The sequence below is a fragment of the Acanthochromis polyacanthus genome, chromosome 18 (genome assembly GCF_021347895.1).
Source record: "Acanthochromis polyacanthus isolate Apoly-LR-REF ecotype Palm Island chromosome 18, KAUST_Apoly_ChrSc, whole genome shotgun sequence".
In the NCBI taxonomy this organism is placed as follows: Eukaryota; Metazoa; Chordata; class Actinopteri; family Pomacentridae; genus Acanthochromis; species Acanthochromis polyacanthus.
Genome location: NC_067130.1, coordinates 16,581,731 through 16,607,859, shown reverse-complemented (window position 1 = coordinate 16,607,859; position 26,129 = coordinate 16,581,731). Strand labels below are relative to the sequence as shown.

General features: G+C 39.0%; 1 protein-coding gene across 1 annotated transcript; it reads left to right on the top strand.

Moving 5' to 3' along the window:
* Window positions 1-288: 288 nt before the first annotated feature.
* Window positions 289-16,215, top strand: LOC110949470 (aquaporin-3-like). Its single transcript, XM_022191564.2, is given in 7 exon segments — window positions 289-457; window positions 2,840-2,966; window positions 7,438-7,575; window positions 9,058-9,087; window positions 9,090-9,175; window positions 12,874-13,091; window positions 14,915-16,215. Coding segments are annotated over 7 exon segments (888 nt in total). The 5' UTR covers window positions 289-346; the 3' UTR covers window positions 15,093-16,215.
* The last annotated feature ends 9,914 nt before the right edge of the window (window positions 16,216-26,129 follow it).

Genomic DNA, 26,129 nt, shown 5'->3' with positions numbered 1-26,129 from the left:
TGGAAATACTTACATTTTAATTGGAGTTTGGTATGATTTTAAAGTAGGGCAATGCAGCTTGAAAAACAATCGTCAGTTAGCCTGTAAAGTAAATGTGCAACACATTTCATATTTGGCTGTGCTGCTGAGAGATAAACAGTGAAAGTGAGTCAGAGCAGGACTTCCAAAGCCCTGAAAACAGCGAGGAAGCGATGGGAGGAAACGTGTGTGGGAGTGGTGTACAAAAGAGCTGTTTTTGTTAATATTGGAGAGATCCTTAGAACACCCTTAAAAGCTGATGCTCATCCCTGACACACGTTCATTGTTAGACCACACAGCTACCTCAAGAAAATGCTATAGTAACCACATGATGCGAGGACAAAAAGAGATTTTAGAGCAACTGGTAGGGACCTTCCACATCCAGCATGTGCTGCTCCGCCAGGCCCTGGCAGAATGCCTGGGAACGCTTATTTTGGTGGTGAGTAAAGACTGTTTTTGCATCGTTCCTGCAGCGTGCTAAACGGATCAGGTAAATTACAAAATATTAATTATACACAGTGTAAAGCAGTTGTTATCTCAATTTCAATTTGAATATGTGTTTTTTTTCCACAGTTTCATCTGCCCTGTTTCAGTTAATTGAAATTTAATCGCTAGGTGTCCTTTAGGAACTACACAACAAACCAAAAGTTTGGAAGCAGGATCAAAATTGTTCCAAAAATGATCATAGTTTTATACTTTGCAACACAATAAACATGATTATTGTGTAAAAAGTCATTCATGAGAACATATTTTTACCGTAATTATTAGGTAATTGTATCTCTACTCTTGTTTCTTTGCTCAGCAGTTTTTTTTCCCAGCCATTTCTGTGGTGGGTATAGAGATATGGACACAGCTGAGATGTATTGGGATTTTTGTATGCAAACTCTCAAAATCCAAAGAGCTGAAGCGAATCATGCAAACTGTGATTTGTTTTTTTTATTTTTGCACTGAAGCTGTGACTCTTGTAAATCTTCTCAACCCGGAAACTAAGCCTTTCTTTTCTTTTGCTCACATTTATTCAGCAATTGTTTGGTAACTTTGATGTATACGCAAAAGTAAATTGAGGAAAACAATGCATATGAATGAAAGCAAAGTCTGATCACGCAGTAAATACATCCCAAAATCCATAGAATTCATACGGGTTTTTAAGAAAGGCATTGTGAACAGAAGTTTGAAGTTGCTTCAAATGTTTGGCCTGTAGTGTATATGTTAACTTTCCATGTAAAATCTTTATGAAATGTGTATTTGTGTGATCAAGAAGCTCTTCATATGGCTAAGTTTGTTATCTTTGGCTAAGTAAGAACCTAAAAGAGCAGCATGGTAATGTTATTTTGCTGTTTAATTTGATTATTTGACACTTTTTTAGACAACTTTTGATATCACTTAAAGCACATCTTCTATATCACCCAAGAAACTACACTGTGAGATGAGTTTAGCCAAAAAATAATACCATTCCCACAAAATGCAAAAAAAACAAAAAAAAACAACCCCAAACTAAAACAACAAAACAACTCTCAATAAAACAAAGCCCTGCTTGTGAATATAACAGAGATAATGGTTAATGTATAAAAAAGAGAAGCAGGAAACAGTGTGCATCGTGGAAGTTCATCGCAGTCAACCAGTCATTTATGTGATCCAACTAATCAATGCATCCCACAACAATTAAAGGTCAGTGAGCTACATAATTATTGTCAAGAGTTCAATATATCACCAGTAAGACACATCCAACAAGCTGCAGAGGGCTTTTCTTCCTACAACCTAAAGCTTTCCACCAGTTTCTCAGCGGAACGTGAGGAAAGAGAAAAAGAGCTTTTGAAAATGCCACAAGGGATCCTGCATCCTTCATGTCCAACATGTTTCTGCTGAAGCAGTAGTGAGGCTGTTATCGTGTAAGGCAAAAGTTTAGTTGCTTGATGACAAAGGAGTTCATAATTTCAGATTTTTTTGTAATGTACTCTGAGTCTCTTCTGTGAGACCAATTTGATGTTCAAACAGGAATTTATGCTGCCTCGGTAAGAGGTAAAGAAAGTTTAACTGCTGCTCTTTTCTCATTAAATTGCCTCTCTCTTAGATATCTAAGAAGTCAAAGAAATTATATTCACAGGAACTTTAAAGCTGAAGCACCTCGACTTCCATCTCTTATCGCTCAGGTTCATTTCTATCTTTCTAACTTTCATTGAACACACAGACCTTTACTCTTTCATATCTGTGATTGGGGACTCGGTGCGAGGATCTGTGGCTCCCTTTGAAAGCCGCAAGATTGTTTCACATTAAAACAAAATGTTTTCACTCTATTTTTCATGGTTACCCACAGACAACAAAAATATCAGCAAAGGGCACCTGCGGTGAAACGGCGGGCCATTTATTATTCTGCTCCCCGGCTGTGACTGATCTGTTAATTCCATGAGACCTTTCGCTCTGCTGGCAGTCGGGTCTCCTCGGTGGTCAGAGTTGGCCTTCTGTGGAAGACTGCTCTGCAGGGGAAGTCTGATTGTTGTCAGCATCAATAATCCCACACAAAACCCACCCATAACATGCGCATGACCTCTGAGGTCAGAGAGACACACCCTGGATAAGACGCAAAGCAAGGCTCAGCCAGACACCTGACTTGAGGTCAACCCACTGTGGGCCTTTATTATTCTCTCTGAAGTTTTTCTTCCACTCTCTAGAAAAATAACTTCAGCTTAGCACTGTTTTTCTGGCTTTGCTGCATATTTCTGGTTGGATCTCTTCAATGGTCAAATCCGTGAGAGTAGAACATGTTAAAAAGTCATGTAGATTGCATAGAGATTGTCTGATTTGCTTTCCCTACTCTGTCTAGATGTTTGGTTGTTGCTCGGTGGTGCAGATGGTGCTAAGTGAAGGATCCCATGGCACGTTCCTCTCTGTTAACCTGGCTTTTGGTTTTGCTGTAACACTGGCCATCCTTGTGAGTGGACAGATCTCAGGTGAGGATTTATTGTGTTTTAAAGGGCACGAGTGTTCCACCACTGTCTTGAAGCTGGGATAGGCTATAATCTGGAGCAGGCAAAAAAGAAATAAATATAAGAAAGTAAAAGAAACACCAGAATCTGGACTGACAAACCATTATAACATTTGGTAGTGTTACATATGTGATGCAGATGTCTGTAATTGATTTCCTATAGTGAAAAGTACATTTCAGATATCTACAGCATCATTCTTCTGAGGACGAATGATTCACTAATGATGTTTACGGTGTTCTTCATCACAGACATCTACAACTTAACCGCAGTTATGTACAATTCACTCTGTGGATATCTGTAACTGAATTATGAGTAATTGTAAATAAAGTGCCAGATACTCAGTTTAATTCTGACTAGATTTAATTCCAATTCAAGATATATTCGACCCTTAGATGCATAAGTGACTGGACCCTACACTCTTCCATTAATGGATCCAAAAAGACCCGTATAAGAATCAAAGTGTTTTTATGCCATTTTTGTTATTTTGGTTAAGACTGAGGAATAATATTATACTTTCATCCACACCAGAAAAAACACGTTTGAAAAAGGTTTATTTTTCACTTTATAATTATTTTTGATAATTGAAAGAGAAGACTACTACACAGAGCAGCAACAGATGAATGTCAACCTCCATTTTGGTGACATTTTTCCACTCTTTGCCTCCAGCTTTTGCTGTTCTCTGTCCCTCCAATTTTACAATTTCTTTAAAATTCTAAAAGGTAACTTAAAAATGTAAATGGAATGACATCAAAAACTTTTTTGTGCTTTAGATGGAGTATGGAATGATAAAATCTTTTCATTACAAAGATATTGCAAGAAAATGACCCATGTCATTTTTGACCCATTTTTGCATCTAAGGCTTAATTCCCTTCTATTCAGCATTTCTACTTTGTCCTTTCTTGGACTTTTAAGATTAATTTTCAACCAGAGGGAAGGATGTGGTTATCTTTAACCAGAATTTTGCTTAGTCATAATGTAATCACTGATATTGTGAATTAGAGTTTGACAAGGCAAAATGATGTCGCTGGTATCTGTAATGATGTTTGAAGCTGCAGCTTGTGGGAGTCGGGGACAGCTTTCTTTTCAAACATACTAATAGCGCTGCATCCATAACCACGTTTGACAAGTTGTTAGCTGCCATGTCAGAGCAGCCTGAGGCCAAAGTTCTAGTTAATGTTGACCTCAATTCTGTAATTAACTCTCATTTTTCATAAACTCCTTGCTAATAAAAACTGTTTCATGGCAATTTCTAATGATCCTATTCAGCACAGGAACTGCCAGTACTTTAGTTACCACAGTTCAAATGCTTTGCTAGACCAATGTCTAATGAAGAAATGTGTGAAGCTTAATGCACAACAGTTTGGAGTAGTCATAATGATGTTTGAGATCTGTTTCTATATTTATTATTTTTACTAGCTAGAATGTCATCCCAGTGACTGGTCAAACTCTGGCAGCAGAGCCAACAGCAGGTGCCGAAGTCTAGTTTTCTGAGCAGAAAAAGAAGGCTGCAGTACACCTTTATTGTGCAAACAGACTAAGATTCAATGCAACAGTGTTTTCATCAGAATCACAGTAGACAAAGACAGGAGGCAACACACACAGTACCATTTAAAAGTTTGGGGTCACCCAGACAATTTCATGTTTTCCATGAAAACTCACACCTTTATCCATGTGCTAACATAACTGCACAAGGGTTTTCTAATCATCATTTAGCCTTTCAACATCATTAGCTAACACAATGTAGCATTCGAGCACAGGAGTGATGGTTGCTGGAAATGTTCCTCTGTACCCCTATGTAGATATTCCATTTGAAGTCAGCCGTTTCCAGCTAGAACAGTCATTTACCACATTAACAATGCCTAAACTGTATTTCTCATTAATTTAATGTTATCTTCATTGAATAAAACTACTTTTCTTTCAAAAATAAGCACATTTCAAACTGAACCCAAACTTTTGAACAGTAGTACATTCAGCCTAATCCAGGTTGACAGTTGTCATTAGATATTTGGTTTAATGTGTTTTTAAATTGGCATAGTGGAGTAGTGGTTAGCACTTTCGCCTTGCAGCAAGAAGATCCCCGGTTCAAATCCTGGCCTGGGCCTGGGATCTTTCTGCATGGAGTTTACATGTTCTCCCTGTGCATGCGTGGGTTTTCTCCGGGTACTCCGGCTTCCTCCCACAGTCCAAAAATATGCTGAGGTTAATTGATCACTCTAAATTACCCGTAGGTGTGAATGTGAGTGTGATTGTTTGTCTGCATATGTAGCCCTGCGACAGACTGGCGACCTGTCCAGGGTGTCCCCTGCCTTCGCCTGAGTCAGCTGGGATAGGCTCCAGCACCCCCTGCGACCCTAGTGAGGATAAAGTGGTGTATAGAGAATGGATGGATGGATGTTTTTAAATTACGTGGGTAAATTCAAGCATGGTAGTTGCCATAGTCAGTGTCCAAGTAAGAAAAGTATCAGAGCACACATCTGTCCAAAGTGACAACCCAGAAAAATGACAAATGACATGACGAATCAAACAGTTCAGAATGTCAGAGGGCTAACGTCATGTCAGAAAGAAAACAAATCTCTTAAAGTTAGAAGGAAAAAAGGTACAAGTCTGGTTTCCTCCCAGACCGCTTGAATTACAATAAGCTGAAAGGTTGTTACAGATTTTTATGCACTGATTATTGCCTATTCCGGGTTTAAAGTTCTTATCTTGCTTGTAGTCTTCAAGATCTCCAACAGCTAATAAAACATTTATTTTATCAGCACAACGCTTGCACAAAACTGAAATTTAACTGCTGACTGTGTAAACATGATTTGGAACAGACACAGAGTTTAAAGCGTGTTTCTTTTATTGGAGTTTTATCACAGTCCTGTAATAGTTTGTTCGTGAAGGTCCTAAGAGAACAATCCACTGCCTGTAAACAAATTCCATTCACATGCAAGCGAATGGCTCACAAGTAAACAAATGCGTAAATAAGCATCCTATAACTTTCTCCTACAGTTTATGACTTTGTGCCAAACAGCATTTCATATTTGTTTGTGCTTGCAATCTTGGAGGCAAGAGACAAATAAAAGCAGACAAATACTAAGAAAAACAAACAAACTCCAGAACAATCTTGTTCATTTGCTGCAGGTAAAGGCTAAACCTTTGTCCCACTGCTGCACTACTTTTGTGTTGTCATTTTGACCGCTCAGTGCAGAGTCTTCAGGTGAATTTTGCATTCATTGGCACAAAGTTAATCATTTTCAACTGTTCACTGGGCAGTCCTGGAAAGCCTTGTGAGTGAAAGTTGCAATGCACCAAATCATATTCAGTGGGCATTTGAACATAAACCATGAAATCTAATGATAAATTGGTCTTTTCATGCATTTGTTGCAATGGCCAATGGCTACCACTTTAACACTTTTAAAAGTAAGATTTCATAAGGTTGGAAGAAATCATATTTGAAAGTAAAAATGGTTGCTTTTTGCACTGTCATATGTTCAGGGCAACAATGAGGGAGTCAGGTAGATGTCAACAAAATATAAGTGGATTTCAGAACTAGTTGGGAAAAATGGAGGAAAACTATATTATCATCCGGAAAATCACAGTTAGTCGAGCCAGACTCAATTTGCATCGCTGTCATGAAGTACCTGTCATTCAAAGAGTGTTTCCAAAAGACTAGGCTTTTCTTCAACTTCCATCAGCATAACAGGGAGTCATTATTATTGATGGCTTGACAGGCACTAAATATCAGCAAAAGGTAAACTGGCAGTTATCTGAAGTGCAGTATTTACCACACTGATGTGTTTGCAAGATGAGTGACAATTAGAGGCGGCGGTGGGAAGCAGAACAACACGCAGTGGACAGAAGAATGCAAAGTTTAAAAGACACACACAGACGGAAGGAAGGGGCACTTACCCCTTAGCTTGAAAACTATGTGGTCCGTAATTGAAAGGATAGCGAGCAAGGCGATGCTCAATCCCACTATCTCCTGTCAAAAGCAGCCGCACTACAAAGCCTTCCACAGTTCACTCATGCACACTTCTTCAATGTCTTTATAATGAGGCTGTCCCACTCTAATACACATCGGAGCCGAGAAAATAAGCTCTTATAATTAGATATCTCCAACCCTGACACAATTAAGGTGCGAATACAAGTAAGCCACCCACATGAGTGTGCCATCAGAGCAGTTCTTACCCCCTTCAAGGTTAGAAAAAATGGGACTTTTCTGAATCTTTTCATCCCTCCAATTTAATTTGTGTCACAGAGACCTTCCATCCTAACAGGACTGCTGAGACTGTAGTTACTGAATGTACAGTATGCTTCTGTGTCACCAGGAGATAGGCAGCTATAGTGGCTGCAGCAGGGATAAAACAGCCTCCATGCATTTGTTTGTTTTAGGCCGAATCACATAGAATCTGATGCATATTAATACACCAATGTTTTTTCTCATCTTAAGGTGGTCATCTGAAGCCACCGGTGACCTTCACACTGTGTTTACTTGGGAGAGAGCCTTGGAGGAAGTTCCCGCTGTTCTATTTCTTCCAGACGCTTGAAGCCTTTCTGGGTGCGGCCGTTGTATTTGGAATGAATTATGGCATGGGAGACAGCAGAATAATATTCCAATTAATTTAATCAGTAATGTTAAACCGGTCATGCAAGTTTTCCATTTCAGTAAATCAGGGATGGTTGTTGTTTACTCAGTGAGACACTTATCCAAGTCGTGGGAGGGGACGCAACCTGGATCAAAGTCTTCAGCTCACAGCAGTTCTGCGGTGACATTTAATGATTTAGTCTGCTCCTCACAGTAGTTTGAGCAAAGCCAAATGGTCTGAGCTCTGTGAACCCGTAAACAAGTCAGCATTTACACGCTTCCACCTTTATCTGAAGTTCAAAACTAATGCTTGGTAACTTCTTCTTCTTAAACTCCCACACGAGATTTCAATTAGGCCCAAACTCTGGAAGCTGTAGTTATTGAATGCTAAAAAAAATAATTGCAGATATACCTTCGTCTAAAGTTGTGGATACCCTTAAAGTTAATATGAGAAAACATCCCAATTTGCCACCTTGCAGAAATCGCATCCAAACAAACCAAACCCTGATAGCAGCTCCGTAAGGCTGCACACACTGCTGAAATAAGCTATATGCTGTTAATGGTGTTCCAACATGCCGATTTGAAGCAGGCAATGCTGAGCTTCCTGCTGGGGATGTCATTAGTTTTGCTGTTATGTGACGAGGGACCAAATTATCTGACAAATTGAAATTTTGCTCTTCTCATTGCACTAAGCGAAAAGTTAAGGGATCACCAAAATTCTTATAATTTGTCCAAAATATATGCAAATCCTTCCAATCGTTGTTGAGATATTTCAGTGTGGACCAAAGTGAGGGCTGACAGGCTGACTGACAGAGCCACCCTGGAGCCATGCCACCAGCACGACTAAAAATAACCTTTGTTAAGGTGTTCGAATTTTACTGGCAAATTCGAAAAACAGAGGAAACGGCCTGCAATGCAAAAATCCATTGTGAATCATTTATTTTGGAACAGACTGACAGTGGAGTACATCTTGTACTCTCAATAGGGCTGTGTGGTGCTCATACATGCATTCCCTGATGTCTGTTTGTGTGGTCTGAGTGTGCAGACTGCGCCCGTTGCGTCGCCCTGAGTATGATTATGATGTTATTCTCTGTGCTTGCATACAGCGATACATATGTAAATGCTTGTGCGTGCACAGTAACCATTCAATATTGACAACTATTCTAGGTGCTGCAAGCAATTTAAAAAGAGGCAGAATTACTGAAGTTTTTAATGTTTGCAGAGCAATTTTGTCTAAATTGTGCAGATTACTTTGATAATATTATTTGATTTTTCAATATAAGCTGTAATTCAGTGTGCCAGCAATTAGAACATTTTATTCTCCTAAAAAGAAGCAAATCCAAAGTTCAAATTTAACTAGGCAGTAACAGTGTGAAAGGGGGCTTAAACTGACAGCTGGGTTCCGACAAGTGTTCATTGGTAAAATACATATAACATCCATCAAAGGGAGAAAGATTTGAAATCAATTTGCACACTTTTTACCAGATGCATTGTGGGACTTTGGCCAGGGGCAGCTGGTTTGGAGGGGAAGAATGCCACAGCTGGGATTTTTGCCACATACCCAGCCAAGCAGCTCACCCTGGTTAATGGATTCTTTGATCAGGTAACAGTGACTTGATTACTTAAGTGCTTCACTGCTCGCTGATTACTATTTAGCAGCAAACCCCCCATTGGCCACAACCTCTGGCTGCAACCCTACTGCAAAAACACATGAGGTGTTTTACATAAGAATCTGTTAATGTGAAAGAAAAACAATCAGACTTGAGTAGATTCTTGAGGCTGCTGTGATGCACGTTTGGCACTAGCTCCTCGGCATAATATCGCAAATCAAATTGTTCTCTACAGGAAGTGGTTGAGAAACCATTAATGCCTTTAAGCTTGAGCAGTGTTACTCAGTGCACAGCTCACGAGCCTCATACTGCTTGCCAAGCTTTAGTCGGCAGCTCAGTCTGTAGATAATTATATGATAATGCAGCCAATACTCATAATCCCTGCGATGCTCAAAACAGCTATGATAGACAAGCTGACAGGATCGGCTACAAATCCAAGACCTATACAGTTAGTAGCTCACTGTGGTGGTGCCAGACCTGGCAGCCCTCCAGAGCACCTCAGTAGCAGAAGTGCTGTTGGATGAGTAAATAGTGAGCCAGTGATAATTAGGGTCAGAAAAAACAAGATTCCATATGTAGAGAACTATTTGAGCATGCAACAAGTTGTGAATTCCATGAACAATCCATCAGTGCCTCCCACCTGACCCCTTCAGCATTTTTTTTGTACAAAATTGTCTATATCATTAATTTAGCCAAGAATAGGTTTACCTTTTTGTTCTCCATTGACTTCATAAGAACAGGTGACAGATATGTGAAATTTTAAAGGCTGAAAAACACATTTCAGCTTTGCAACACAAGCCAATTTTAAATCCTGTCCATGTGTCACAATCTAAAGACAAAACCTTATTTTTCAGCATGATTTTCTCTACACCCATCTTTAATCCTTTGATGCACAACATGGGTCATAAGATACCCATATTCCATTGAATACGGGCCACTTTTGATCCATGTTGTGCATCAAAGGGTTAAGCATAAGTGTCATGGGATTTATCATAGTTTCAAAACTGCAGCAGTTTAATGTTGATGACCTAGATAAGATGATAGAAACAAGTGCTACCTTAGATGTGTTATCTGCTTTCTGATAAATCTCCAGAAATCAACTTTGAAAACTGCTTTTTTGGTAAACCTTCAAGTCTCATATCACCATGTGAGATAGATGGTTGGTCAAAAGAAGTTTGTATATGAAAGGTCTCCTTTTAACCTACATTTTGGCAGCAGCATCATGATTTCCTCTTTTTGAAATGTTCTAATGTAGTTATATTTTGACACTCCTGAATGCAGCTCATGGCTATGAAATGGAGAAACAAAGTTGTTTTATATTACAGCTTGGACAAATCACATGGATCAGACAAGTTTAGTACATTCAGTGCTTACATGAGTCTTTCAGATTCTCGTCTGATAGTGTTCAGTTGTTGTTCTGTCACTTTGTTTTGTTGGCCTGTTTCCATCATCAGATTGTGAATAACAGTGATGTTTTGTCCCAAGGCCTTTTGGGTGTCAACTCTTTAAATTATACTCCCAGTCTGAGTTCATTTCACCAGCTAGCCTTCGCATACTCATGATGTCAGTTGGGAAAACAGTATTTTCATGGCATGATGATTACAAGACAGGAAATCCTGCTCATGGTATCAGTTAAAAAAAACAAGTTAAACTTGTCAACCACACCTTTGTAAATGTTGTACACATATATAGTGTTCATTCACTCTGTATTATCATGGTTTAAATTCCTAAATTACATTTGGGCATTACCTAGAATGCACATTTTAAAGTTTTCTCCAAAGAAATACTAGAAAATGGATCAGCACATCCAGGCTATCAATGCTTTTCTCTATTCATCTATGTCACAGACATTACACTGGTGTACTGTTGCTATTGAAACTATGATATATTCTATGATATTGATGCTCAGAACTGTGCTGAACAAAAATAAGATCTTGGCCTTAGATTGTGACCCCTGGAGTGGATGTTAAATTGATTTGGTCACAGTTCAAAAGTGTCTTTCATCCTTGAAAATGTCATACGTTTATCCTTTACGTATAAAGTTATGAGGACTCAAAGCTCATGAGAGAAACAACAAGAATGAAAGAGCTCAAAATTTCTATCCATCCCTGTGCATTTCAAGTGCCTGTAACTCTGAAAATATAAAGTATAAAATGTTTTCATGGCTTCATTAAATATAATAAACTTATTTTACAAGAATAAAACAACTGATTTTGAGAGGGTCAGGTAGGAACCTTTTTTAGATTTGGTAGCTTTTCTACAGAATAACCCAGCAAACGTTGTTCACTCATGTAGTAGTTTACATTATTACGCAACCTATCCAGGGTCTCGTGCAAGCCATTATGTAGTACACCGACAATACAGAAGGGCCCATTTTAAATCAAACGAAGTTGTGAACCAGACAGAGAGAAACATGACATTGTAGCAAGTGAGGAAAATAAAGTCAGCACAAGCAGCAGCTGAAAATCAAAACAAAGACTGCAGGTGGTCAGTGTATAAATAAGGAGAAAGAGGTAGAAGCTGTGCAAGATGAGCAGGAAATTTGAAGAAATGTGGACAGGCATGGCTTTGTTTGTCCTCCACAGACATGTATCCAACAAAGTGCGTCTGTTTTCAAGTAGACAATATTTCTAGGTCATGCATCCAAAATGAGTTTTTTGTTTCATTGAAAAAGTGTCTAAATTGTCAGGACTGCATCCTGACCACGCAGTAATATCCCAGGCTGAAAAATGAAGCCATCGTTTAAGTGGCAAAAACTGCAGTTCCTCAAATGGTCACTTGAGGCTGCCTCTAAAAGTGAGTCGATCCTCATAGAACTTCATGTTAAAATTGGGAATGCTACAGCAGAAAATAACACATTTAAATGCTGGAACAGAAAACAGTTTTGGTATCTTCTGATAATTTCGGTGTTCATGACAAGAAAACAATAGGTCGTTTTTGATCAAAATGACCCATTCTGATTGTATCAAGATTTAAAGTTGTGAAAAATTAAGAATGCAGCTTCGTTGAATGACAGATGGATGGGTTGTGGAAGGATTGGCCATCTTCAAACAAAGTTAATAGCCCTATTTTTTTTTTTTTTTTTTAAAAACACTTACTTTGTAAATGACATTTTTGATTCCATTAGTTATTTTTAATTTCTCTTTGAAGAAGTTTTCAAGCTCTGCATTGTCACTTAGGTCAGTTTTCTCCGTACTGATGTTTGTAATGGAAATTTACACAAAATGCAGCACAAAAAGGTTATGTCATCCAGCAGTGCTGCCTTTGCTGCCCAAGGTGTCCACCAGGGAGAGCTGCCGCTGCAACGCTCATGTAGCTATGCCATGTCTCAGCATGTCTCATCCATATCCTTTGTTTACATATACTGTGAAGCAGATTGTTATCAAGGAAACAAAACACTCTCCTTGAAGTGCTACTTCTATCCATTGAACTCAGAATGCATGAGTGGGAGTGTAAGTTGAATGTGATCTTTCTGATGAAAAAAGTTGACATGATTGCCAGATTTTACATTTACTTTCATCAACTTTCCACTTTTGACAAATAACTTTGAATATCAGGGATTGATATTATTTTCAATGACTCATCTCATTGCTATACAGTAACAGAACTGTTTTGTCTCCATAATGAAAAGAACTAAAGATAAACTGACGTAAAACTATTAACAGATCATTATCTCTGTACTGTGTCTCAGATTATTGGAACAGCTGCACTGATCGTGTGCATCCTGGTCATAGCTGATCCACACAACAACCCAGTCCCTAAAGGCCTGGAGTCCTTCACCGTGGGCTTTGTTGTGTTGGTCATCGGCCTGTCAATGGGCTTCAACTCTGGCTATGCTGTCAATCCAGCCAGGGATTTAGGATCACGCATCTTTACAGCTATTGCTGGCTGGGGTGGAGAGGTTTTCATGTGAGTATATCAGTTATTGTTAAAATGATGCAGCAGGTTAACTGATTGCATGAACAGATGTGACCTCAACTATTGGTATCTCAGTTGATCTGCTGAAGCTTGGATGTGAGTTCATCACATATTATGAATTACTGGAGCCATTCATTTTAAATTTGTTTAAAGGGGATGGGGTCTACATGGAGCTATGGAGGACCTGCAGCCACTATGGCTGACTTTGACAGGCTCTTATTTAATCTTGAAATTTGATTTTCCCTTAGAAGTACCTGATTGAGTTGCATTTTGCTATCATGGAAAACCTCTCCAACTGAAGAAATTCCCATCAAAAGACACTTGAGAAAAAATCATATAGCATATATCCTTTTTCTAACAAACCAACCAACTAGACACATTAGCCCAAAGAGACTTAAAAGGCTCCTCATGTAATTTAGAGTTTAGCATTTATTCTGCCCAGCTATCATTTTATATCTGGGGTTAGATCATGGTGACAGAAGGCGACACAGGTCATTCCAGATGTTCATCTCACTGGCAATGTTTTTCAGCTCCTCTTGGGGGAACCCAGAATATTCCCAGGTCAGATGAGATATTTCATTCCAGCAGCAAGGTCTGGGTCCACCCCGGAGCCTCCTCCCAGCTAGAAGTGCCTCCAAAGGAAGGCATATAAGGGATATCAGATGTCCCAACTATCTCAGTCAGCTCCTTTTGGCCATGAGGTGAGGGTTGATGTGGTTAATCAAGAGCTTTGCCTTCTGGCTCAGCTCCCTCTTCACCCCAATGGTCCGGTATAATTGTTAAAGCAGCTCCAATCCATCTGTCCATTATATTCTCCATTTCCCCAGTCTCTCTTAACTCCTAAAATACCTGAAGTTGTTTGCTTGGTGCAGCAACTCACTCATAATCCAGAGGGAGCAATCCACTGGTTTCCGGTAGAGGACCTCAGTCTTGCACGTATTGGCTCTCATTGAGTTTAATGTTGCATTTCCATAAAGTTGGGACACTCTCAAGACACAGGCCCAATCCAGATCTCCATCCAATCCCCTTAACCCTCACAGGTGCAATTCCATGTGAGAGACTTCAAGGGCTCAAAATAGTATAAGCAGGAATGAGACAGCACTTTGCGACGTGTCTATCTCATTACTTTAAGAATGCCAACATGTTTCATGCTAGGAATTGTTTGTGAGTATGGAATTTTTTATTTAATACCTTTTTCACAGCCAAGGCTCTTAAGGGGAAGCATACTTGGAAATGACTTCATGCCATCGTGGGAAAAACAAGTTCACGCAGTTCTGGCCATGAATCACCAGGAAACTATGTGATTGTACTGACATGAAAAGGTCTTCGTTCCTTCCTGTAAATGGCAGAGGTATGCATTCACTAGCTAGCTGACGTACTGGCCCTCATATCTAGCTGCTCAAATGCTCACGTCTCTCAACCTCCACACTTTCAGTTTACAATTTGAGATTTATTTTACATTTTTCTGATGCCTAAACTGAGACAACCTTAATGATATCATCATGAACTTGATGATATCACCTGGATTAACTTTTTTAATTTGTAAAGCTCCTTCTAAGACCTTTGAAGATGTATTGGCCTCGTTTTTGCCACACTTTATGGTGAGTAAACTTGTGAAATGCCCCTATAAACATATTCAGGCATAACCCTCAGTCTTGGCATGGCTTGTGTGCTTTCTGACTGGTGGCGCTGCATTTCTGTAATGTCTGACATGCACCCATTCCTTTTTTTTGGCCTGATATCACAGGTAAACTAAATATTCCAGAACACCACAGAGCACTCCAGTGTGTTTTTTCCCCTTTTTCCTGTTACAGAGCGAACACCTACTGGTTCTTTGTGCCCATCTGTGCTCCATTCTTTGGTGCAGTGGTGGGTGTGCTGATGTACCAGCTGATGATTGGATACCATCTACAAGGAGAAGTGAAAGAGGAGCAGAGGGAGGAGGAGGAAAGGTTCAAACTTTCCAATATCACAAACAACAATGATGCATGAGCCCATCTGAATATCTTTCTACAATTATGCCGCATTATTTAACTCTGCTCAAACACATTCTCTCTTTCTCTCTTTGGCTGTTTAGAAAAACTGTTAGCTTTTATGCGTCACTTTAGCAACACTTCTTTGCTAACAGGTAAGCCTTCAATCAATCACCTTGAAGGCATTTCCTCTTGCATCCTCGTATCACATATAGAAACAGTTTCTCAGAAAACAATGGCACTTGTTTTTGCATTCATTTTCATTGAACTCAAGTCAGCTCTTCCATTTCTACTTGAAGCACAAACTATTTCCTTCATGCTGCGTGTCTGACAAAACAAATCTATCAGTTCACGGAAAAAAGCCAAACAAAAGACAGTTTACGCTGAAGCAGTACTTGAGAGGTGCCTTGTTTATTTCTGTCTAAGGTGGAGGTAACCTTCAAATCACCAACAAATCAAAAAGCATCCACTCTCTACCCTTTCTCCTGCTATTTCTTTCATTTTGAAAGAACTGTGTGTTTCACTTCTGCAGGGTTCCTGAGCTGGAGGCACATTTTCTTCTTAAACACAGAAACACATTATAAATCAGCACAGCTGCATTATGCTGCAATTTTAGCATTGCAAAATCTAACAGTGTGAAATCTCTGAAACGGTTACTACCTGCCTCCATGTGTTCCCACCACCGAACAGCTTGTAACACCTCTTGTCTGATGTTCACCTAATTAAAAGGATCTGTAAGTAATTAAAGCATCTCAGAGTACAATGCAGTCTTTTAATCTACTTTGACTTAGAATTGACTTAGGCAATAATCATGTGTAGTTCTTTCTACATTTGCATATAAGCAGTTGTTTTTCTAGGGTGTAAAACTTTAATTGAACGGCAACTTGAAGACTGAATATGTGATAGAAAAATACACAGCCTATTTTGGTGCATAGTGTAGTATAATGATAAAAGCTATACAGTGTAACTACACAGCATAAAAAAGATATTCTAGCAGATGGATTGCCAGATAAAGCAAACAAACAAACAAACAAAAACATAAACTAGCTATCTGACAAAATAGAGTAATTTTCCATAATCAGATACTTTTTCTAGCCTTAATTTCCATGAGATTGTATGTATTTTGACTCTTTCGTGATTAATATTACCGATAAAAAAAGATGATAAAAAATATTTTATGATTACTAAAAAAACTAACTAAATGACTAAATCATTTTTAGTTTAACAGATTATAAATGCAATGTTGTACAGTGATGAAAACACATACATTTGCAATTTTTGATGTGAAAGTTTGTCTTTCTATACAAGACAGCCCTTATTTAGCAAAAAAACATTGCACAACTCCAGATTTAATACTTTATATTCCATTAATTGTCATTAATTGAATCAGATTCTACAAATCTATTTACTTCAACTTGAAATGAGCAGTTTCATTTAATAAATTAAAAGGAAATATTAATAAATATTGTATATTTTGTAGCTTGTATTTGTTTAAGTATTCTAACAGCCCTTTTATGATTTCTTTTAAAAATAGGATTTCTTTTACTGTTCAGTTACATATTTTTATTGTTATTTTACCCTAGACATTTAATTTTACAGTTTCTCTTTGTAATGATATAGATATGTTTGTGTCTTTAAAAATCTGGGTGGAAAAGGCTGTTAAATAAATATTTTTTTCAAGAACGTCTGTTTTACAAATGAAACTTTAGTGATAAGTGCAACAAACAAGCTCAGATTTCACTGTTATTTTTTAAACTAATTACTTACTCTTGCCTTAATAAAATAAAATTGAAGAATTACTTAAGATAGTTAAAAAGAATCAAACAATTTGACATTTTAAGAAAAATTCAAATTTAGACAGAGCCATGCAAGCAGTTTAACCCCGCTTCAAGTCTTTTAGCTTTACATGAGATTGATGTTTTCATAAAACTCTCAGCAAGACAGCAAATAAGCAGAGCTCCCACAAACTCTGCTGGAGACTTTTAAAGCCGATCTCTGGGGAATGTTTTGTGCAAAACAGTTGTTTTCACAAGTCCAGTTTTCTGATGCTCAGCTAAAGTATTCCGAGTAAACTATTCTTGTTGACAACCATTTCTTCGCTTTTTGGCCTTTTGTCAATGTATGGCCTAGCGTGTCAAGATGTATATTATAATCTGCTTCCACAAGTTACAAGAAGATGTTATCCAACTGAATGCAGCAGATTTAGCATTTCCATTCAAGACTGAGGGCTCCAGACGACTTACAGCTTAAGACATCCTGCCATAAATTCTATCTATGAAGGCTCATTCTTACGGCTATTATGCGAAGAAATTATGAAAAAAAAATCAAATTTTTTCCTCAAAAATGGCACTTTGGCAACACACAACCTGCACTTATCCCTCAGAGGCGCTGAGAAATTACAGAAATGTATCTAGAACAATTTGCAAAATGTTAGGTTTACAGAAATGGTTTTCAGATGAGCACGTTTGAGTTTCACGCCTCTGAGCAGACACCAAAATAATCTCAGCTCAGAACACACAAAAGCATTTATCCGGAGTGTTGCAGCACTCACCTCTTCCATACCTGTTCGCCTCTCGTGGTTCACAAAGGCTTCGTGGCCTCTCCTGCAACTACACACTTGCCTGTAATTTACCGGCCAAAATAAGATTTGCCTCAGCTGCCCCTCGTTCAGGGTGACGTCATCACCACAGATGGTTTCAAATTGAGTTGAAATGGTCAGCACCTATTTATCTATGTTTAGTCACTTATGGATTGCTGTATCATCACCCCAATTAGGCAGTCCCTCAGAGGCAGTATTCCCAAAAATAGCAAACGACTGCTCTGCTTCCACTTGAAAATCCTCAAGAATGTGCTTTTATTGGTGTGGCTGGTTAGCAGAGGCTCGCCTTAGAGATTCACCAGCATGCAAATAGTGACATTTGCCACTTTACAAACGCCCTGCAAACTGTTAATGTACCCTTTTGGTTTGTAGTGTCTCAGGTGGTGTCTCTGTTAAAAAATTGATCTTGGTTGGAAAGGGCACTAAGGGCAAAAAAAAGGTCAGGGGTATTTGCTCAAAATAACGCTTCCATGACACAGCAAGGCGCACACACACTCAACAAGTTACTAACACTGCAGCAATGTCTGCCACAGACTCCCATCAATGCCCGATCACCATTATCGGAAAGGAAAAAAAGCAAATTCTGCATCAAAATATCAGTAATGACATTTTTTGAGGTCTGGAAAAGAATATCAATCCATCAGATCTTACAAAGGCTTAAACTTCAGAGACGGCTGTTTGACATTTGGAGTCCCTCTTTGGCATGACCTTTGCAGCAGTTCACCAAACATATCTAGTGTCAATCTAACCGGTTGCCTCTGAAATTTCAATTTGCATTCCCCCTGATTAGCAGACGAGAAGCGGGGCGGACAGCGGCGGTTTGATTTTGCTTTTCAAAGATGTCACAGCAGAACAAAAGCAAGGTTCAACCATGTTATCAGTAAAAAAAAAAAGAAAAGAAAAGAAAAGAAAAAGTTACAAATGTGACAAGCTCTGATGACTTGAAACAGCATAGACTATCTGAATATCCTCCTCATTTACTATTCATTGTGGATCCTGGGTGCAGAAGAATGTGGCAGAGATGAAAAACATGTTATCTATGACTAGAAGAAAAAATCTGCGAGAACAATAAGGAGCATCTTTATGCTTGACGTATTTGTTTGCTCTGATCACGAACATATAAGAGGTACATTATCAAATATAAAATAACATGTACAAACTGGGTAGGAGGTTTTCATATAACGTTAAACATACAAAATATTTTATATTATATTTAGCTTTTAACGTGATGCCATGCAGGCGATCCAATGCAGGCAAAGCAGCATGAAACCTTGAGCCACAGCTCCACTGTGTGGTGAACTGATGAACCTCCAGCACTACATACTCCCAGACAATACTGAGTACTGTGAGGAAGCAACATGTAAAAATCTCTGTTAAAAAATGAATCGACCAGGAAGTCAAAAATAACAAGATTTGCAGCTCTTGATTAATTCCGTGAGGCTTTTTCAATCAAACTGAACCGTTTATGCACTGTGTCAAAGTGTATCATAATAAGAGGATCCTGACTGCAGGTTCACATCACTGCTTGCAACTGATATGAGCATTTACGGTGTTTGTATCCATTCACACAAATTGCTATACAAATAAACGTTTGTCCTACAGTGTTATATATCCTCAGATGAAATCAAATTACATTCTTGGGCAGCAGGTTCTCTTGTTTTTTGTTTTGTTTTTTCCAGCTGGTGACTGCACAGGTGGAGGCTTTGCAGACTCTGAAGGGAAATGATCCAAAGAAATGAAAAGAAAGGCTCATTGTCTTCACATCCTTATTCAATTTAACTTTCGGTTGACTGATGCCCCACCACCTCTGCTTGTTTTACAATGTAACAGGGACTATCGTGTTGCACGAAAGGGGCGGCCGCAGACATATCTTCATTCCACGCAGCCACAGCAAGGTGTTGAAATAGAATACTCCTGCACTGAACACATTACGTGCACCAGGAAACTATGTGTTGTGCGCTCTACGGGAGATTAGCCTGATTATCACCTGCTGTGTGGCTTCCTGTCGCACTGTCACACTCAGTTATTTATTCATAAGAAGTCAAATTCTTACACCCTGTTATTTTGTATGGTTTTAACCGTAGTATTTAAATTACTTTGGCAAATTCACGCAATGAAAAAGCTGCAGGGTCTTAATGTTTTAACCTGTTTGGTAAATTTACAGCACAAGTCTTGTTTTGTGAAACCACTTTGCCTCGATGGTTGTTGTTTTCAACATGATATGACTTGTTCAGGTCAAAGTAGCAGCAACTTTAAGTAACTCTCAGTTCAGTCACTTCTAAAAATACCCTTCGCGGCAGCCGGATGTAGCTTTTTTAAACGGGTTCTCCATTCCAATGCATTTCTTTACACCTTGTGATTCTAATTTGCATGTGAACGAACCCACACACGTGCACACAAATAGAAACACATTTGTGCAATGGTTTCATGCTGCTCCACTGATCTGCTGGTGCTGTTAATATTCCAAGAGATGCCACAATATTCCAAGAAAGAAGAAGGAAGGCAAGCAAACATGGATGTAAATTTTTCAAAAATCACAAGAAGAACATGCTTTGGGATGCTTTCTTAATGCGTGTTAGATCTCCAGAATCTTTAGCAGTGGTTTAGTGAGGAATGCAAGTTTGCAAACAAAACTTACACAGGGCACTTTTAAACATGATCACAAATGTTGCTTCTGAGTATGAATGTTTGGAGAAGGATTAGCATGAATATACTGCAGACGAATGCCTCCACACATAAAAACAAGATTTGTGAGCGCAATTTGTGAGGAGTTTATGATACACTTTCCATTCCACAATCACATCCCCACCGCTATGAACAAAAGTACAACAGTAAATGCACACATGTTGGAAAGGTACTGACATTTAGCCAAGTTGGCTTGAGTTGGATTTAGTTTGGCATTTTACACTTGACTTGTGTTTTTTTTGTTGTTGTTGTTTTTTAATAGAATGGGAAATATTTTCATGACGATCAAAAGTTGCTCACAAATGCTTCTATTTGTGGATCGTGACTTTTGTCTGCACTGACATAAATTCCTCTCCATAGAAATCTTGTTACAAAACGCACCGATGCCAGCACGCCATCAATCTTATTCTTTGTTTTCAAAAACCATTGAAACAGGTTCTGCACAGTGCTGCTGCCTGTGTATGTTACTTTGTAAATCCCTCAAATGAAGACAAATTTCAACATAGTATTGTGTTGCACCGATACATTTTATGGTACATTAGTTTTGTTTTTTTTTCCAGCTGTCTTCAATACGCTTTTGTCCGGCTACGCTTTGTGGTCCCGTCTTCACTCCACCCGTACGTGCGTGTCAGCTTTGCCAAATTGCAGCTATGTATTGTGATGAATGTCTTCTGTATTAAATAGCAGAAAGATCAGCACACAATGACAAGCCGATTGCGGGAGCCATCGAGGAAGACAAAGAGAGGCCACACCTGACAGAGCTATGTCTGATAGAGGATAATGAGCAGTTCAGCATACTTCCTTGTCCTTATGAAACAACAAATGAAATAAAGATGAGCTTCAAACGCCATTCTGGAAGCAGCAGTTTGATTAAACGACAACTCCTGGATAGAGTTGCACAATGATTTAGTTATTAAGTTGTCATGAATAATTCGGTTACACATTGTGCCGCAATAAATACAAAACAAAAGAACCACATTTTTTCCTTGGCAGTAGAGCAGCTGCTTCTGTTGAGAAAGACACAAGATGTTAAGCTTTGAACTTAGCTGTCAGCATCTCTTTGTAAAGTAAATGATTTCCAGTGTTTTATTGATGTTTTGCTGAACTTACCAATTTAAAATATGAATCCTTTGAAATATGAGATGCATTTATGTCTGCGTATATTTGATGATAAAGCTTAGACGTCAGCAAACAGGGATTGGAATAAATTTGCTCAGTATATAAATATAGTTCATAGGCTACAGCTGATAATAGGAATAATAAAGTGTGGGCTTTGTTGTTTGAAATTTCTTCCTTGCTTATCCATTTGTGGCCGTAAGTTCTTAGGGAGTGTTGGTGTATAGCCAATAACGCTACTCCACAATACTGTAGTTATCATATTATAGCAAAAATGTTCCAACTAAGTAAAAAGAAAGAGGCAATCATTGTTTTAAAGGCATTAGAGGAGATTTAATTTCCTACGACTTTGAACGTAGAATGCGCATGCGCACATACAACCTCTCCCTCACCCCCCTCTAACTTCCCCCCTCTTAACGTTTACGAAGAAACGCCCCCCTCCAGAAACTTGCGTAGCACTCGTGAAGTTGTCTTTTACGGCTGGGTCCCCCTGGATCTTTATCTGCCATTATGCAAAAAAAGATGAGCAAAACACGTCGCCAGCTAACTACGAAGCTATACCAAAGCAACACATACAGAAAACACGTAAGTCCAAGGCGTACGTAATCTACGTAACTAGGCCTGAGCCGGAAGATTTTTGATTGACAGGAAAGGGAGCAAACCAAACGCCTCGGTCCTAGCGCGTTGATTGGCTGATGTTTTTCAGGTCCTGCCATGTCCACAGTTTTTTTTTATTTATTTATTTTTATTCTTTTAGAGACCATACGTACAAGTCCACTAAAGGTCAGTATATTCGTTTTATGTGAATCAGACAAATTAAACAACAACAAAAAAAACATCCGCCATAATGCCTTTAACACCTAAAGACCAGTAAGTCCAGAAACTTATAAGCTTTTAAAATGTAGTTTCCAAAACCATCAAATGCTAGAATGAAAGCACCTCTCATTATGGCTGTTGTCGAAATATCACCTTTGAATAAGAAAGCAAACACACTGTTGAGCTGTCTGTGAATGTAATATTATTAACAATATGAAAGTACAGCATTGCAATTAGGAAGAGACCTCACTCCTCTCTGCTCCAAACAACAAGAAGAAATGTAACAGTTTCTGCAGTGAACTCTTTTCCAATTGGCTTGTTGTAAATAGGCTGTAAGTGTAAACCTTTGGTCCATCCTTCCATAGACAGAAACCTTTCAGGGCTGTAAACATATCTTCTGAGGTTGGTCTCAACCTTTCACCTTTTTGACCTTTTGAAAAGTCTCCAACAATTATGTAGTGAAAGTTACTCGACTAACATGAAAATTGTTCTCCAACAACAAAGACACATGGACATACAATGAGTAAATTGATAATAAATGACAACCTATGACCTCATGGTTGATTTTACTCTAACAGCAGAGGAAGACCAGGACTTCCCTCTTCTACAGAGGTCAATTTCATCCAAGAGCAGATAACAACAATGAACAGCAGCTCAGATTAGAGGCTTGTGTTATAACGCTTCCCAGAGCTGAGGTGGTAGACACATATTAGCATCAGCTTCAGATCTGCAACCACCACTGAGGGTTATTCTTGGCCAAAGAGCTTCACTTCTTCATCCTACTGGACGTAGGATGAAGAAGTGAAGCTCTTTGGCCAAGAATAACCATCAGACCAGAGGAAATCTGTTCTTTGAGAGAAATATTTTAAGACTTTGCTGTTGCTGTGTCTTCATAAGTCAAAGAGATGATAAGCAGATGGTATCTGCATGTGTGGCTCAAACTGTGAAGCGGGAAGGAGGAGGTGTGATGGTGACACTGTTGACGATTCATTCAGAATTCAAAGCAACACTCAATCCTGCAACCGTCTGCAGCGACATCTGATTTGTGCTCAGTGGGGCCACCGTTTGTTTTACCACAGTGCAATGAGCCAGAACACAGCTCAGGGCTCTGTGAGGGCTGGTCGACCACAAAGCAGAGTGATGGAGCGCTGCATCACATGACCCGGCCTGAACGATCACCTGACCTACACCCTGCTGACATCACTTGGGATGAGTTGGAGCGCAGAGTGAAGGAACGAGTCAGCCAACGAGCTCCAGGTCATGAACTCCTGAAGCTGTTAGGGACAATAAAATGAGAGCAAAGCTGGTCTGAAATCATAAGGAGGCAACTTAGAAGACTTCAACATTTCAAACTCAGTCTGTTTTGTGTAGATAAAAACTTTTCTTTTTTTTTTTAATGACCAGGTGTGTCCAAATGTCTGACTGGTACTAAGTGTTCCAACAGGATATTCGTGAAGATACAGAAACAATGACTACATTCAATTATATTATATAAATGTTAAGACTGGAAACTGTCTATTTAATATCTGTTTAATATTAAAAGCTATTATGTCACAGAAATGAATAATGCCCATTAAATTTGTTTTGTTTGTATTGCCTCACAGGCTGCAGTAGCTTTCGTCATTGCACCTCAGGACACAGTGACTAACAAGGCAAGCGGGCAGCTGACGCTAAAGCAAGTGGACAGTATCAAGTTAAAAGTAGTCAAAAACCATAAATAACTCATCCGTAGTTGTTATCTAACTACAAAACAATCAGTTCTGAGGTACTTTAGCCAGTTATCCCTGATTCCAGCCACCATCACCCCAGTCTCAAACGCTCAGAAAGTATGTTTGGTTTGTAGTTTCTGCAGTTTCTCATTTTCTCATTTGTAAAGAATGTCCAGTCACTGCCCATGGAAACTCTTTCGACATCTCTCTGTACGCTCAATGGCAATGATTTTGATGGCTAAATAGCTAAATGGCAAATATTCTAGGGAAGGTCAAATAAACTATTCTCTCCTGTTTAAATATTTAAAAGCACCAGATTTTTAAGAGGCAGTAAAGCAATCCAAATGCATGGATATCTAAATTCTCTCTCTCTTTACGGGGAAATCCCGGATTAGAGTTTCCTTTAAGATACAGAACGTGCGTGTGACTCATTTTACCTGAAAGAGGAAACTAGCGTGTTTTTCAGTCATGGGGTTTCAGTGTGCGGTTGGCGAAGCAGAAAGATTCCACCCTCACCCACGTCTTCTCGAGGTATATCAAGGAAGCAAATGACTGTCATGCTCTGATTGCGTAATCAGAAATCTGATGCAAGAAAATATGTCTGAATGACAGTGAAACTTGATTAAAGCTATTAGAATAATTTGGAATCGTATTTGTAATTTAGTTTATAAAATAGTGAACAGCTCATTTTATTTACCACACTAATGCACGTAGATGCACAGTTTATTCTGTGTTTTCTTGCAGCTGAAGTCGTTATAAATATGTTTTTAAAGAAGTTTTTTTCCCCGAATGAACGCTGTTAACAAACTCCGAGTCATTACCTGGTACAAGATTACATGATTTTCTTGGTTTGACAGAGGATCAGGAAGACGGTTCACTCATGAGCACGAGGAATTGAAGGAAAGCACCGAGAAATGGAAACAAGCAAAGAGTGACAGACAAATAAAAGGATTCAGTTTTCACGAGGAAGAAAAGAAACTAAACTTTAAAACCACTTGCCTGGTAATGTGCTGGTCAGGACAGCTCTGACCCATAGGGGCATAAAAATGGGACCTCTCTGGGTCTCCTGTGGCATTTGGAACCAGGACATTGGTGGGTTTCTTTGAGTCCAGTGGGCCCCCATAGGACTGATCAAACTGGAGTCTGGGGAGCTTAGAGGCCTGGTCAATGCCATGAACTTGTCTTGTTCCTTGAGTCGTTACTGAGCAGGTTTTGTGTTGTAGTTGGGAGCGTTATCCTGCTGAGGGGGTGTCATTGCCATTGTGGGGTGTTTTGGTCTGTAGCTGTGTTTAGATCGGTGGTCCATGTCAAAACACTGCATTGTAATGAAATAATTATGAATCAATTTCAATGTTAGCTTGCACTTTGGATGTATCATCTGTCTTATCATGCATGTATCTAATTATGTGTTCTATGTTCCTTGTTCCCCACACTCCTCTTCTCCCATCCCTCCCCCTCTCCACCTCTGTACCCCTCTATCCCTCTACCTTCTCTGTCCCTCTCAACCCCCCAGCCAGCAGGCATATGTGTCCCCCCCACATAAAGAGCTGAGTTCTGCTCGAGGTTTCTTCTCTGTTAAAAGGGTGTTTTCCTTGCTACTGTCGCCTTAGGGCTTGCTCTGGGGGTTCAGGCATATGGGTTCTGTAAAGCGCCTTGAGACAATTTGACCTGTAATTGGCGCTATATGAATAAAATTGAATTGAATTCATTATTGTTATTCACTTCACATGTCATTAGTTTTCATGTTGTGGCTGATTAGTGTATGTGGAGCAAATGATAGAACACTGCTGGAACTACTTCTCTTGAAAATATACTTCCTTAACCTTCCTGTTGTCTTCATTTATGGGCATCAAAAAATATTGTTTCCTGTCTGAAAAAAAAAAATCCCAATATCCCCCCCCCCCAAAAAAAAAAAATTCCCAAATTTCTAAAAAAATTGCAAAGCTTTCAGGAAGAAAATTCCAATAATTCCTTGAAAGTTTCCCTTAAAAGTTTTATTTAAAAATATCCCCTAAATTTGGCAAGAAAATTCTTGTAAATATTTTTTAAAAATGAGTATACACTTGCACAAAATCCAGTGAATTTCGCTGGATTTTGGTTGATTTTTCTGTGAATGTTCTTAAGAAACATT